This window comes from Penicilliopsis zonata, assembly GCF_001890105.1.
Source record: "Penicilliopsis zonata CBS 506.65 unplaced genomic scaffold ASPZOscaffold_3, whole genome shotgun sequence".
Lineage (NCBI taxonomy): Eukaryota > Fungi > Ascomycota > Eurotiomycetes > Eurotiales > Aspergillaceae > Penicilliopsis > Penicilliopsis zonata.
In genome coordinates this window covers 772,415-783,003 of record NW_019208913.1, presented here as the reverse complement: position 1 = coordinate 783,003, position 10,589 = coordinate 772,415, and the positions used below count along the sequence as shown (strand labels likewise).

Sequence of the window (10,589 nt, the reverse complement as noted above, 5' to 3'; positions counted from 1 at the left end):
TTGTATGAATAACGACTGACGAATAGACATGTATCATGAGATGCGGCACATCTAGAGTCGTGTGCTTCTTGGTTTGCATGAGTATACAGTTCGGCTTGTATATAGTCTCCTGGTCTAGTGGAATCCAGGTGAATACAGATATCATCAGTAGATTTGTCATATAGTCATATAAGGCGAAAGCTAGATCAAAGTCACTTTCGACCTCCCGTACCCATTATAAGCCACCCCGCGCAGATTCCACTGCGAATGATCCGGTTGTGTATTTCCTCCTGCATCCGTTGCCCTGCTAAGAATCACCCGGTGTCCTTTATGCGAGGGAGAGACTGGAATCTGCGCCGTCCAAAGGACCCAGCACCACTTACTCCGGGCCTGGGATTCGTCCAGACGTGCTTCGATCCACGTCTTCCCCTCGTCCATCGAGACTTGAACTCCAGTGACGGGCCCGCTATCGCCCTGCGGAACGGCATACCCTTTCACTTCAATCAGAGAAGAAACCACGACCTCCCCCTCTGGCAGGGCGACCACCGAATTGATCGGCATCTCAGCCATTGCCGGGACGCGCGCCCAGAATTTCTCCGCGGAGAACGTATCCACAGCTTCGGGAGGGAGGATCTTGTAGTCGTGCTGTTGGTAGAAATTGGTAGATTCGTGAGGTTGGACGGTGATTGCGTCGAGCCATTTCACCCACCGCGCGCCTGCGATGCCTGGTAGGATGATCCGAAGGGGGTATCCATGTTCGATTGGAAGGGGATCATCATTCATCTAGAATAAATGGATAGTCAGTTAGAGAGAGGATAGATGGATGGATAGACAATTAGAGATGTCTGAGAGAGAGAGGATGCCTCACCTTTAAAGCAAGTATTATATCTGCATCCTCCCTCATACATCTTGATAAAGGGATACTCCCCCCGAACCAGTCGTCTTCCTGGCATCGTTCCTGGTAACACGAAAAGGCGACATGTAGATCTTTCCTTTCGCTTCTTCTTCTTCCTCCTCCATGCTGTATCACCGCACGAAGTAGAATATCTCGTAATCGCGGCCCACGCCAGGAACAGTTCATCACCGCGCCATCCCCCCAATCGATCCCCTGGACTTCCTTGAGGAGCGTGCGCATCGTGTGCCGTCTGTTCCCGGCGCATTCGAGCGCGCAGGTCACCTCGTGCTGGGCGAACTCGGTGGAGAGGGCGTGCATGGATAGCGAGAGCGGATGCTTGACCTGTCCGTTGACATGGAGGGTGTGTGTCGAGGATGAGAGGTGGGGGATTGGGCCATGGTTACGGTCGTAGCTTATTGAAGGGGGGGTCAGGAAACTAGTTGATCATTGAGAATCAGAACTTTGTCTTGTTTCTTATGTTGAGTCAAAAGTGCGGTTCTGGTCTGGTCTCTCTCTCTCTCTCGCACCTTTCGATCAACTCTTTCACGGGAGGTTCCCGGTTTAAGGGATTCTCGACTGTCTCTGTCTGTTCGGTTAGCATGTTTTGTATCAAGTATACTTACCTAGTAGGTGGAACGAGCTGTAGCCCCATACAGCTCATCTTGGGTTGGGAAAGGTGCTACTCCTACTACGTCAGCGGCAAATTATGAATATTTCATTATATCTTGATATTGTACAAGAGTTGTGAGTAAGTAATATGTATCGCACACCCCAATTGAACCACCACAGTGGTTATATACCTCTTCTTCAGATATCCAATCGAAAAATAAACCAAATAACGCCGAAAATGCTTCCGATCTATCCCGATCAATGTAGAACTGTAGAACACAACACTGCGCCGTCCCAATGAGAAATCAACCCGTATATCCTTGAATATCTTTTTTTCTCCCCCCTCTAATCAGAGTCCGATGGCATCCGCATATACGCATCGATCGCCGCGCTGAACGCGGCAAAACCAGCACAGCCCGCCGCCGCTGCAGAAGGACCGGCCTTGGCGCCCAGAATCCCGCCGGTGATGCACCCGGCCGCGACACTGTTGGTGAGATCGTTCTTGGCCCGGAGGCCCTCGATGCAGCACTCCGTCCCGGAGTAGAGGGCGCCGACGATGCCGAAGTTCTTGGCCGAGGAGAAGGAACGGGAACCCATGTCTTTGAAGCCGCGGCGGACCTGTTCGCGCCAGGGCAGGTTTGCGATCTCGCGACCTTGAGGAGTGAAGGTGGAATCGTAGGACATCTTTCAATCATTTTTTGTTAATACCTTAATTTTGAAAGCTGATGAGTTTGGATGACTTACACTGGCCATAAACAGACCGAAGGCTCCTCCGAGAGCAAAACCCATTCCACCAGCCATGACGGTCTTCACCGGACAAGACTCCATAGCGGCGTACATCTTAACGGTCAGCTGGCTTCATGTGACAACTGGAAACACATCCCCCCCCCCCAAAGCATACCATTTTGACCATCGCTTGTTCCTGTTCACTCATGCCTTGCATATTGGGAGTCGAACCTCCCAGGCCCGCCAGGGGAGGAGTCGTTCCGGGAAAGCTCATAGTGTCTGGCTTGAATTTGAAGTCGAGATCCGAAAGAAAACAAAAAAATAAACCACCCGGTACAAGCACCCCGCCGAGAAACGGTCTATCGATAAAAAAAAAGGTGCTGCGCAGAAGCTCGGCGAGATGCGGAGATGGCGATATCCGCAAATTTATTTTTTCGGCGTGCGACAGAAACCATTAGCGCAAGATTACACGTGATAAAGAATCCGATTATGTAACAAATGCACTATACTAAAGTAAGGTTAGCGGGTCCATCGCAACTGTTTCCTAAAATGGTCGACTTTGCCGTCCAATCGCCAGTTGGTTTTATTTTGATATTCAACCAGCAACTGCGGGTAAATGATAGCTGGGCAAGGCTATGAAGTGATAGTTGAATGTTTAGGACGTACAGTATAGACTATACACCGCTATAGTTAATGGATACTACTACAGAATACAGCCCATCTAGCGCCCTGGCTCGAGGTATGTATGACCTAGTAACTAGGTAGACACTTTATATCCTCACAAAAAGCTTGAGCGGCCTTTTCTGGCCCACACAGCGCATCTAAGCATCTTCCAAGCTCCTCCCAGTCACCTCCGACTTTGGTTGATGCAATGTAAACGCCTGTCATGCTCTGGATTGAGGCCATGCACGGGGATCCGCGCCTTGTCCCAAAGCGGTAACCAGTATGTCTTCAGGAGAACTCTACCACTGACAAACCCACGCCAGTATAAAACAAGATGGATCCCATCAGGTTTGAACATCGAACCCCCGCTCACTACTATCTACTAAATCAAGATGGCCTTTCTCGATCAGCAACCACCACCATGCTATACCGAATCCTACTACACACCGCCGCCACCACCACCACTACCCCAGACCGGCCTCGCACTACCGGTGATAATTCCACAGCAACGGCCGGGCTCTAAGGAACGTGGCTTCATGGCTGCCTATTCGCCATCACTGGCAACCTGTGGAATCGACCAGATGACCTTCCTACGCTTCATCGAGGAGTGCAACGAAGCTCTCCTCGGCAACAAATGGATAGCGGGTGTCCAGGTGGTCGCGCTGGGGGTTTCCCTGACGCCGGAGCTGATTGTCACGGGTGTCTCGATGGCAGTTCAGGCTGCAGCAGCGACGGCCAACAAGGCACAAGTTAGATACAAGTGGGTTTGTTCGAAAGAAAAGAAAAGAAGAAGAAAAGAAATTATAATGAGCGATCACTAAGTATAAGAGAACCAACCAGGTCCTAGACCGATATAACGAGGATCTCTTCGGCCCACGAGGTCTCTACTGCATGGTTGTAGGCTACAACCCCGATCCAAGCCCACAAGATCCGTCCCCAGGCTCGAGCCCACTTCAGCAGCTGAGCTCGAACATACACAGGCGGCTCCGGGATCCGGTATCGAGTACTGTGCGCGGAACCGAGGGCCTCCCTGCGGCCGTGGCGCCGCTGATCTACTTTGACGACCGCCGACAGCTCGACGTGCTGATGGGCCGGCGTGAGCCTGTCGACTCGTCATCTATAGAGGCGCCCAAGAAGCCGTCTACCGCAGAGAAGGCCAAGAACGCGTTTGCCGCTTACAACGACTATCTTGACCGGAGGGCGCGTGCTAAATACGTATGTACTCTATTCTTCTCTTGTCTATCCATAGGTCTCAGACTTCTAAGTGGATGGTTTAGACTGCAGAAAACCAAGGCGATATCCTAAACGTGCCCGTCACCCGCGGCTTCAAAAACCGCTACCTAGACCCTAACCACCCGGCCACGAACAACGGTCTGATCGGGCTCCTCTCCGGTGGGTACCTGGCGAGACGCAAACAACAACACACTAGCAGACAGGGTGACGATCAAGAGTCCCGTCTGGTAGACGAGTACCAGGCACGGCTTCGCGATATCGCGCGCCAGAACAGACGACCGACGGAGATTGACCGCCAGCTCCGGCAGTGCCATGAAGAGTATTCGCGCCGGATACAGGATCTGCAGAGAACAAAGAGGGAGGAGGATAACACTGGAAAAGATCGACGTATAAGAAAGGTATTCCTTCATTCCTTTACTTGACCTTTCTCTTCCATTCATGATGACTGCTGACCATCAGGATATTCTTTATCTTGCTATTGTCAATAAGCCATCTCCTGCTCAACTGGCGGCTGTAAGTACACAGTTATCAGGGTCTAGGATCAACATGGCAGATATATAGGATTATTCTGAAGCATATATATAGTAGACAGGATTATTAATTAATGACAGAGTATGGTTGAGATATATACACAAGAATCAAAAGCTAGGTTAAGAAGCAGGTTGATGATGCCCCCCATTATTCCGCGCCAGAAAGATGATATTCCTCTCACTCTGATTCCAATCCTCATCGTCGCCTTCGAACGCTTCATACCGAACCTTGGACATCAGCCGTTTACCCGGCCCCAGACCCAGGTGGCCGACCTCGATCCCCTCGGAGGCCGGTGAGGCCACGTTCTGTACGACCCCGGGAAGCTCGTCAAGTACGGTGATGGCGTCCATGTTGCGCCCGACCAGAAAGGGCAGGCTCTTCTCGCCGATCGCTGCCCCCATGCGCAGCATAGCGAACGAGTCGAGCTGGGAGGTCCATCGCGGGGAGAGGGACGAGTATATCGCGAGGAGGAGCAGGGGGATCATGTACAGGCCCATCAGGGCCGAGACGACCACAATGCCTGCAAGTGAGATGCTGGGGACCTCTACGTCGGTGCCGAAATCCTTATAGACGTAAAGCTGGCCATCTAGGGTTTGGAACCAGGCCTGGTTCGCTAAAAGGGCAGCGGCGGTGAAGGCGTTGGCCATGTTGTCTGAACCATAAAGAAAGTCGTAGATCCACTCCATTAACCCATCGGAAGGGGTGCCCTTTGAGTCAAAGCTCTGGCAGCTATAGCTGTCCTCTCCTAGTAGCAAATTTTGGAGTGGCGGCAGCTCGAGACAGATGTTGTTGGAATTCGGCACGCTCTGGGCGAGGCTCGCATTGATTTCAGCAAAGGTTGAGGGCCAGGTCTCGATGAAGGAGCTGGGTCCAAAGATGGCGGCTGCAGTGGTGAGGAGCGGGCCTGGATTGATTTGCGTCTCCACAAGGGCATTCCAGTCGCTAGAGACCACATCATTGGTGGTATCGGCACGTTTAACATACAGCCACTCGTTTTGATCGGGGCAGTCCGTGCCACAGAGCGAGGCAAAGTCCTCATCCAGCAAGGGGCCCGGCGTAAGATCGTTCATATAGTTGGGCAACTCGAAGTACCCTGCGGTCGTCTTGACGGTGATTTTATACAAATGGACGTTGCTCATGGCGCTATATCCCTGCTGCGTAAGATTGAGGTACAGGGTTTCAGAGAAATTCTGGGGCTTGCGCGTCGCCGTCCACGGGGATGTGGTCGTGTAGTCCAGCATGCAGGCCACCACGTCAAAGCTGCTGTCATATTCAGTGTCTAGATTGGCAGAGCTGTAATGAAAGTAGAAGCCGGACTTGGACGAGGAGTTGCAGTCGGAAGGCCAGTCATCCTCTGTGATGCTTGTGGATGTGGCCGTGGAGTTGATCCGGGGCGCAAACTGGCGCGCCTGGCCGGTATTGAGCCCAACCGGCAGCGGACAATAAAAGGGGTCCGTGAGGCTTGAAATATCCAAAAATGTCGGAACAATCCCGCCCTTCTCGCTTTGCCAGAGGTGATACTGCGGGGTCGCCGTGGTGGCACTGCTCAGGCTGTTGCGGGCGATCAGCATGATAACGCCCGGGTACCCAGAAGCGTCAGAATATTGGACAGAGTCTATCTGGGTGAAGTCCACGGTATTGGCGACCTGAAAGGGGCTCTTGGGCACCGTGATGGTCTGGGAGGTGAGAAAGATGGATTGGATGGGGTACGTGACGAGCGCGGCGAGATAGATGCACATGGCCCCGAGAAGGAAGCTGCTCGTGTATCGTTTGGAACCACCACCCGAGCCGGTGAGGTGGTACCAAACAGTAGGATCCATCCACCTGCGGTCTGCCAGCGTCATGACCTGGCGCAGGGTCAGGGCGTCTGCGCTTTTCTGCTTCTGCACGAAGATGACAGCGGCGCTGGCGCATACAGCGGAGATCCAGGGGAGAGTCACCACGCTGACGATGGACTGGATGACGCGTGCCGAGCGATAGACTCGATCATTCCCCGCCATGCTCGGCGTGTCGTCATCCCAGTATACGCTTGCTGGCCATTGCCAGGACTTGAAGCCGTAGAGAGGGCGGTACGAGAGGATGACGGTGATGACCCACGAGTACACGGCGAGAATCAGGTATAAGAGCGTCAGCAGCAGCACCCATCTCGAGCGACGGAGGGTGGTGGTATAGCCTCGTCCAGAAACGAGCTCTGGCGGCGGGGCGTGACTGTAGGGGGGCAGCGTTTCCATCGGCGGGACTGTTGACTCCGCGTGTTGCTCTCCAGTAGCACTAGGCTGCTGCTGCTCCTGCTGGCGGTGGTCATGTTCGTCGTAGCCTGGAGGATGCTGCAAACTCCCCCTCGACAAAGGTCTCAGCGGGATAGAAGAAGAGCTGGTCTCCATGGCTGTAGGGGCGAGCTGTCGAGGCTCAAAAGTCCGAGAAGTGAGCGGCCGTCGCCAGACAACCTAAGGCGCCGGGTCAGCTTATTTTTAAAACAACAAGCCCACTCTCACAAGGCAGACTGGCGCCGATAAGAAGCAAAGGCTTGATCATATCTTGGACCCTAGTCGAAGACCGCAGGGGTCTACACAGTTGTACCCCTCGTAAGTACCAGTGCCAAATGGCAGGCTGGTTGCATTAGTGGGATAGCCCTCATTGGTGATGTCTCTGTCGACAGCAGTAATTTATTTCAGGTGCTCCGTACGCTGTAGACGCCAGGAAATCCAGCTGTCGCGACACGTTTGCTGCCACTGCCACTGGCTCTGTTACTGTCAAGGGTCTACCGGGCGTCTCCGTTGTCCATCGCATACTCCGTACCACTACTCCGTAGGGGCTTCGCTTAGCCTCATCGACAGCCTAACCACCAGTCAGCTGGAGGGCTAGTTGGTTGGTAATTAATCGTGGAGAGAACTCTAGACTCACAGCCACGAATTAGAATGATGACCATGGGCATGGTGGATGCCTGCGGTGGAGTTGTGGAAGGATGGAGGAGGAAGAAGTGCCGGAAATTTGTTTGAGCTGTAGGAAGGATTATTATCTACAAATTTCTACGATGAGGGGATAAATAATAAGCACAAGATACTGAACCATTTAGTAAGTCATTTCATCCTTTTATCTACAACACCTGTACTAAATACTTTGAATATATACCACTCAATCCCTCTTGCTCTCCCCCTTATCCAAGGAAGGCGATAGACTCCTCTCCCATTCCGCCATGAGCGTCGATGCAGTCCGTGTCAGTTTCGAGGGTGCCAGTTTCGTCAGTACAGGCCAGGGGATTCCATCCGAGACGCTAGGGTCGGGAATGTTGAATTCAGAGAAACTGGAAGAGTAAGTATGAAAGTAGAATCTGGTACGGAAAGGGGAGGGGGGGGGGGGGGGGGGGGGGGGGGGGGGGGGATACCTTGCGCTCGTTCGGGCACTCGTCCGACTACTCGTCTGCGTGATGGGCGAGGCATCATGTTTCGATTCAAGAGTCGACCGGCTTGAGGACGGGGTGTGTGTCTTCGTCTTGGCCTGCGGAGTAGAGTCCCACGAGTAATCCCAGCCGTCATCGGCGGCTTCGGTGGGAGCGTTCACGGTCTGCGCGTGTTGGGAGGGGGGGGAGGCCTTGCGGGTGGGATGTTGTTGATGTTGTTGTGGTGGGTTGTTGTGATTGTGGTTGTGGTTTTGATTGTGGTTTTGCGTCTGCCCAGCTGTATCAACGCCGAATTCACTCCAAAACGACGAGTCAATGTCCGTGGACACGGCCGGAGTGGTTTTTTTATTACCAGAGGTAGTGGTTGTCGTCGATGAGGTCTCCCTGCCTCTCCCCGTGGACGACATGGACCTTGAAGACACAGACCTTGCCGACGGCGACCGCGACAGTTTCCTCTGCGAATTGTTACCCCCGTTGTTGTTGTTCACAGACAGCCGATCCCGGCTCCGCGAGGCAGTGCTGACATCTCGCTGGGCCCGTGCAGGCACTGTTCGCGACTCGGTTGCGTTGATCCCTTCCTCGCCCACCGTCGCCTGGCGGATATCCTCCAAAAACGTCCACAGCCCTTCGCGCAGGTCCGATGCCATCTGCTTACCCGTGCGCATCAGCGCCTCGCGCGATGGCGGCGGCATCGACCGCCGCCAGTTGGTGATAAGATCCTCCGACGGGTCGGCGACAGCGGCAGCAGTCCCTCGGTTGCCGGTTTCGTTCGACACGTTCGGAGTGTGGCCTAGCAGATCGGTGGGTCGGCTGCGTTCCACGGAGGGCAGCGTTGCCGACCGGGGCGGGCGCGACACGCGCTCTCCTGATCCCAACTCGCCTGGCCTTCCACTTCCATTGGTACCATTTGCGGACGGTGACAGCAACGACAGCGTCCGCGTGTGTGAGCCGTGAAACACCCGCCGTCCGTTTGCCGAGATACTCGTCCCCGGCGCCGCCGGGGTGTTATTCGTCGCCGTGACCAACCGCAGACTAGTCCGTCGTTCGAGCTCGCGACTGTGTCGAAGGTTCGCTGTGGTGATGTTCGAAGTATTAGGAGGTGTAGTAGTAGTAGTAGTAGTAGTGGTAGTGGTAGTGGTAGTTGATGTGGTAGTAGTAGGGGTGATGGTAGACGCATTGGCAGTAGAGGAAGAAGAATCGTCGACCCGGTCGGGCGACTTGAGCGGCAGCATCTGTTCAGCGCGATAGCTGATCTCGGTCTTCTTCTTCGCGCGCTCGGACAGCGCCCACTGTTTCTTGAGGAGAGCCAGATCGGACTCGGCGCGCTGCAGCTCCTCGCGTAGCTCAAGCACTTTCCGCTCCTGCGAGGCGATGGCCGTCAGGAAATCGTAGCTGCCACTCCCATCGTCCGCCATCTCGCCAGGCACGGGGGTTGTTGACAGGGGCAACGAAGACGCAGCAGCAGCAGCCCCGCCTCCAGCTCCAGCTCCAGCTCCAGCTCCTCCACCTCCTATTGACGATAATCCAAACGGGGCCATGGCCGGCGAGCTCGACGAGGGCGTTTCAACGGAGGACAAGGCGACAAGCGAGGGCGGGTTGATGGGGAAATTCAGAGTCAAACGTTTGGCATGTCGAGCCGAGCCATGGGGATGCGAGGTCTGTCGTTGCAGCTGCTCTCGTATCTCTGCTCGAGCTTGTCGCTGTTCTTGTAGTGGTGGTTGTGCTTGAGCTTCTGCTTCTGCAGGACCAGCTGCGGTTTTCTGGTCCGTTTCCGGCGAGTTCTCCATGGCCAGCTGGGAACGAAACAAAAACAAAACAAATAAAAAAAAAAGAAAAACGGAAAAAAACAATCAAACCTGAATCAACAAAACTAAACACAAAAAGATATACAAGGTCAAGAAAACAAACACATGGTGGAATAAAAAAGAAAGCCAGGAGAGGATCAGGGGGGGCTGTGGAGAGCCATACGCCAGCCACGAGCTAAGAACTGCCAATATCTACGGAGTAGGAGGTAGTTTTACTCCCTAAGTCGTTCTGGCCAGCGATCGCTATGAATGACCACAATACTCCGTAACAGTCGATAATCTCCGAGGATTATCTAAGGTTCTCGTGGCCGGTGCCTCCAGTTATCGCCCTCGTTTCGAGTCCACAGTACACACAGACACGGCTTGAGCGGGTCAATCATTGCGTTTCAGGAGTCTTACTTGGGATCGACTGCATTGACAGGGGCAGCGAGAGAGAGAGAAGAGGGAGAGCTGGAAATAAAAAAAAATAATCATTATTCTGATGGAAAAGCTACGCCCAGAATGTTAAAATGACAATATCTATCTCGAAGCGAACAGCCAAAATACACAGCCAAAACACACAGCCAAAACATAGACACAGGCCAAGATAAAAGGGAAAAAAAATTGACAAGACAATGATAGTGAAGTGATAGAGAGACAATAAAAAAAAAGAGAGAGAGAGAGAGAGAGAGAAAGAAAAGTAAGCAACTCCATGCTCCAAAGAAGGTAATCGACAAGAATTGAACGAATTGAATCGAACAGGGTATTA

The 10,589-nt window shown here is 53.3% G+C and overlaps 5 protein-coding genes across 5 annotated transcripts; 1 reads left to right on the top strand and 4 right to left on the bottom strand.

Moving 5' to 3' along the window:
* Positions 1-180: 180 nt before the first annotated feature.
* ASPZODRAFT_149999 (hypothetical protein) lies at positions 181-1,475 on the bottom strand (the record flags this gene model as incomplete). The annotated part of the gene is made up of 3 exons (XM_022725556.1): positions 181-762; positions 848-1,310; positions 1,402-1,475. 3 exons carry the CDS (start codon positions 1,473-1,475, stop codon positions 181-183), a joined length of 1,119 nt encoding a protein of 372 aa, XP_022583552.1.
* Positions 1,476-1,597: 122 nt separating this feature from the next.
* Positions 1,598-2,477, bottom strand: ASPZODRAFT_129416 (hypothetical protein). Its single transcript, XM_022722260.1, has 3 exons — positions 2,385-2,477; positions 2,228-2,323; positions 1,598-2,167 (listed from the first exon to the last, which is right to left on the bottom strand). Exons 1-3 carry the CDS (start codon positions 2,424-2,426, stop codon positions 1,829-1,831), a joined length of 477 nt encoding a protein of 158 aa, XP_022583551.1. The 5' UTR covers positions 2,427-2,477; the 3' UTR covers positions 1,598-1,828.
* Positions 2,478-3,384: 907 nt separating this feature from the next.
* On the top strand, positions 3,385-4,718 carry ASPZODRAFT_164617 (hypothetical protein). The gene is made up of 4 exons (XM_022726679.1): positions 3,385-3,632; positions 3,703-4,087; positions 4,150-4,503; positions 4,565-4,718. Exons 1-4 carry the CDS (start codon positions 3,409-3,411, stop codon positions 4,664-4,666), a joined length of 1,065 nt encoding a protein of 354 aa, XP_022583550.1. The 5' UTR covers positions 3,385-3,408; the 3' UTR covers positions 4,667-4,718.
* Positions 4,719-4,755: 37 nt separating this feature from the next.
* Positions 4,756-7,020, bottom strand: ASPZODRAFT_13776 (hypothetical protein; the record flags this gene model as incomplete). The annotated part of the gene is made up of 1 exon (XM_022724381.1): positions 4,756-7,020. The coding sequence occupies one exon, from the start codon at positions 7,018-7,020 to the stop codon at positions 4,756-4,758; it is 2,265 nt and encodes a 754-aa protein (XP_022583549.1).
* Positions 7,021-7,689: 669 nt separating this feature from the next.
* ASPZODRAFT_23315 (hypothetical protein) lies at positions 7,690-10,222 on the bottom strand. The gene is made up of 2 exons (XM_022727930.1): positions 8,022-10,222; positions 7,690-7,940 (listed from the first exon to the last, which is right to left on the bottom strand). The coding sequence occupies exons 1-2, from the start codon at positions 9,821-9,823 to the stop codon at positions 7,772-7,774; spliced, it is 1,971 nt and encodes a 656-aa protein (XP_022583548.1). The 5' UTR covers positions 9,824-10,222; the 3' UTR covers positions 7,690-7,771.
* Positions 10,223-10,589: the final 367 nt, after the last annotated feature.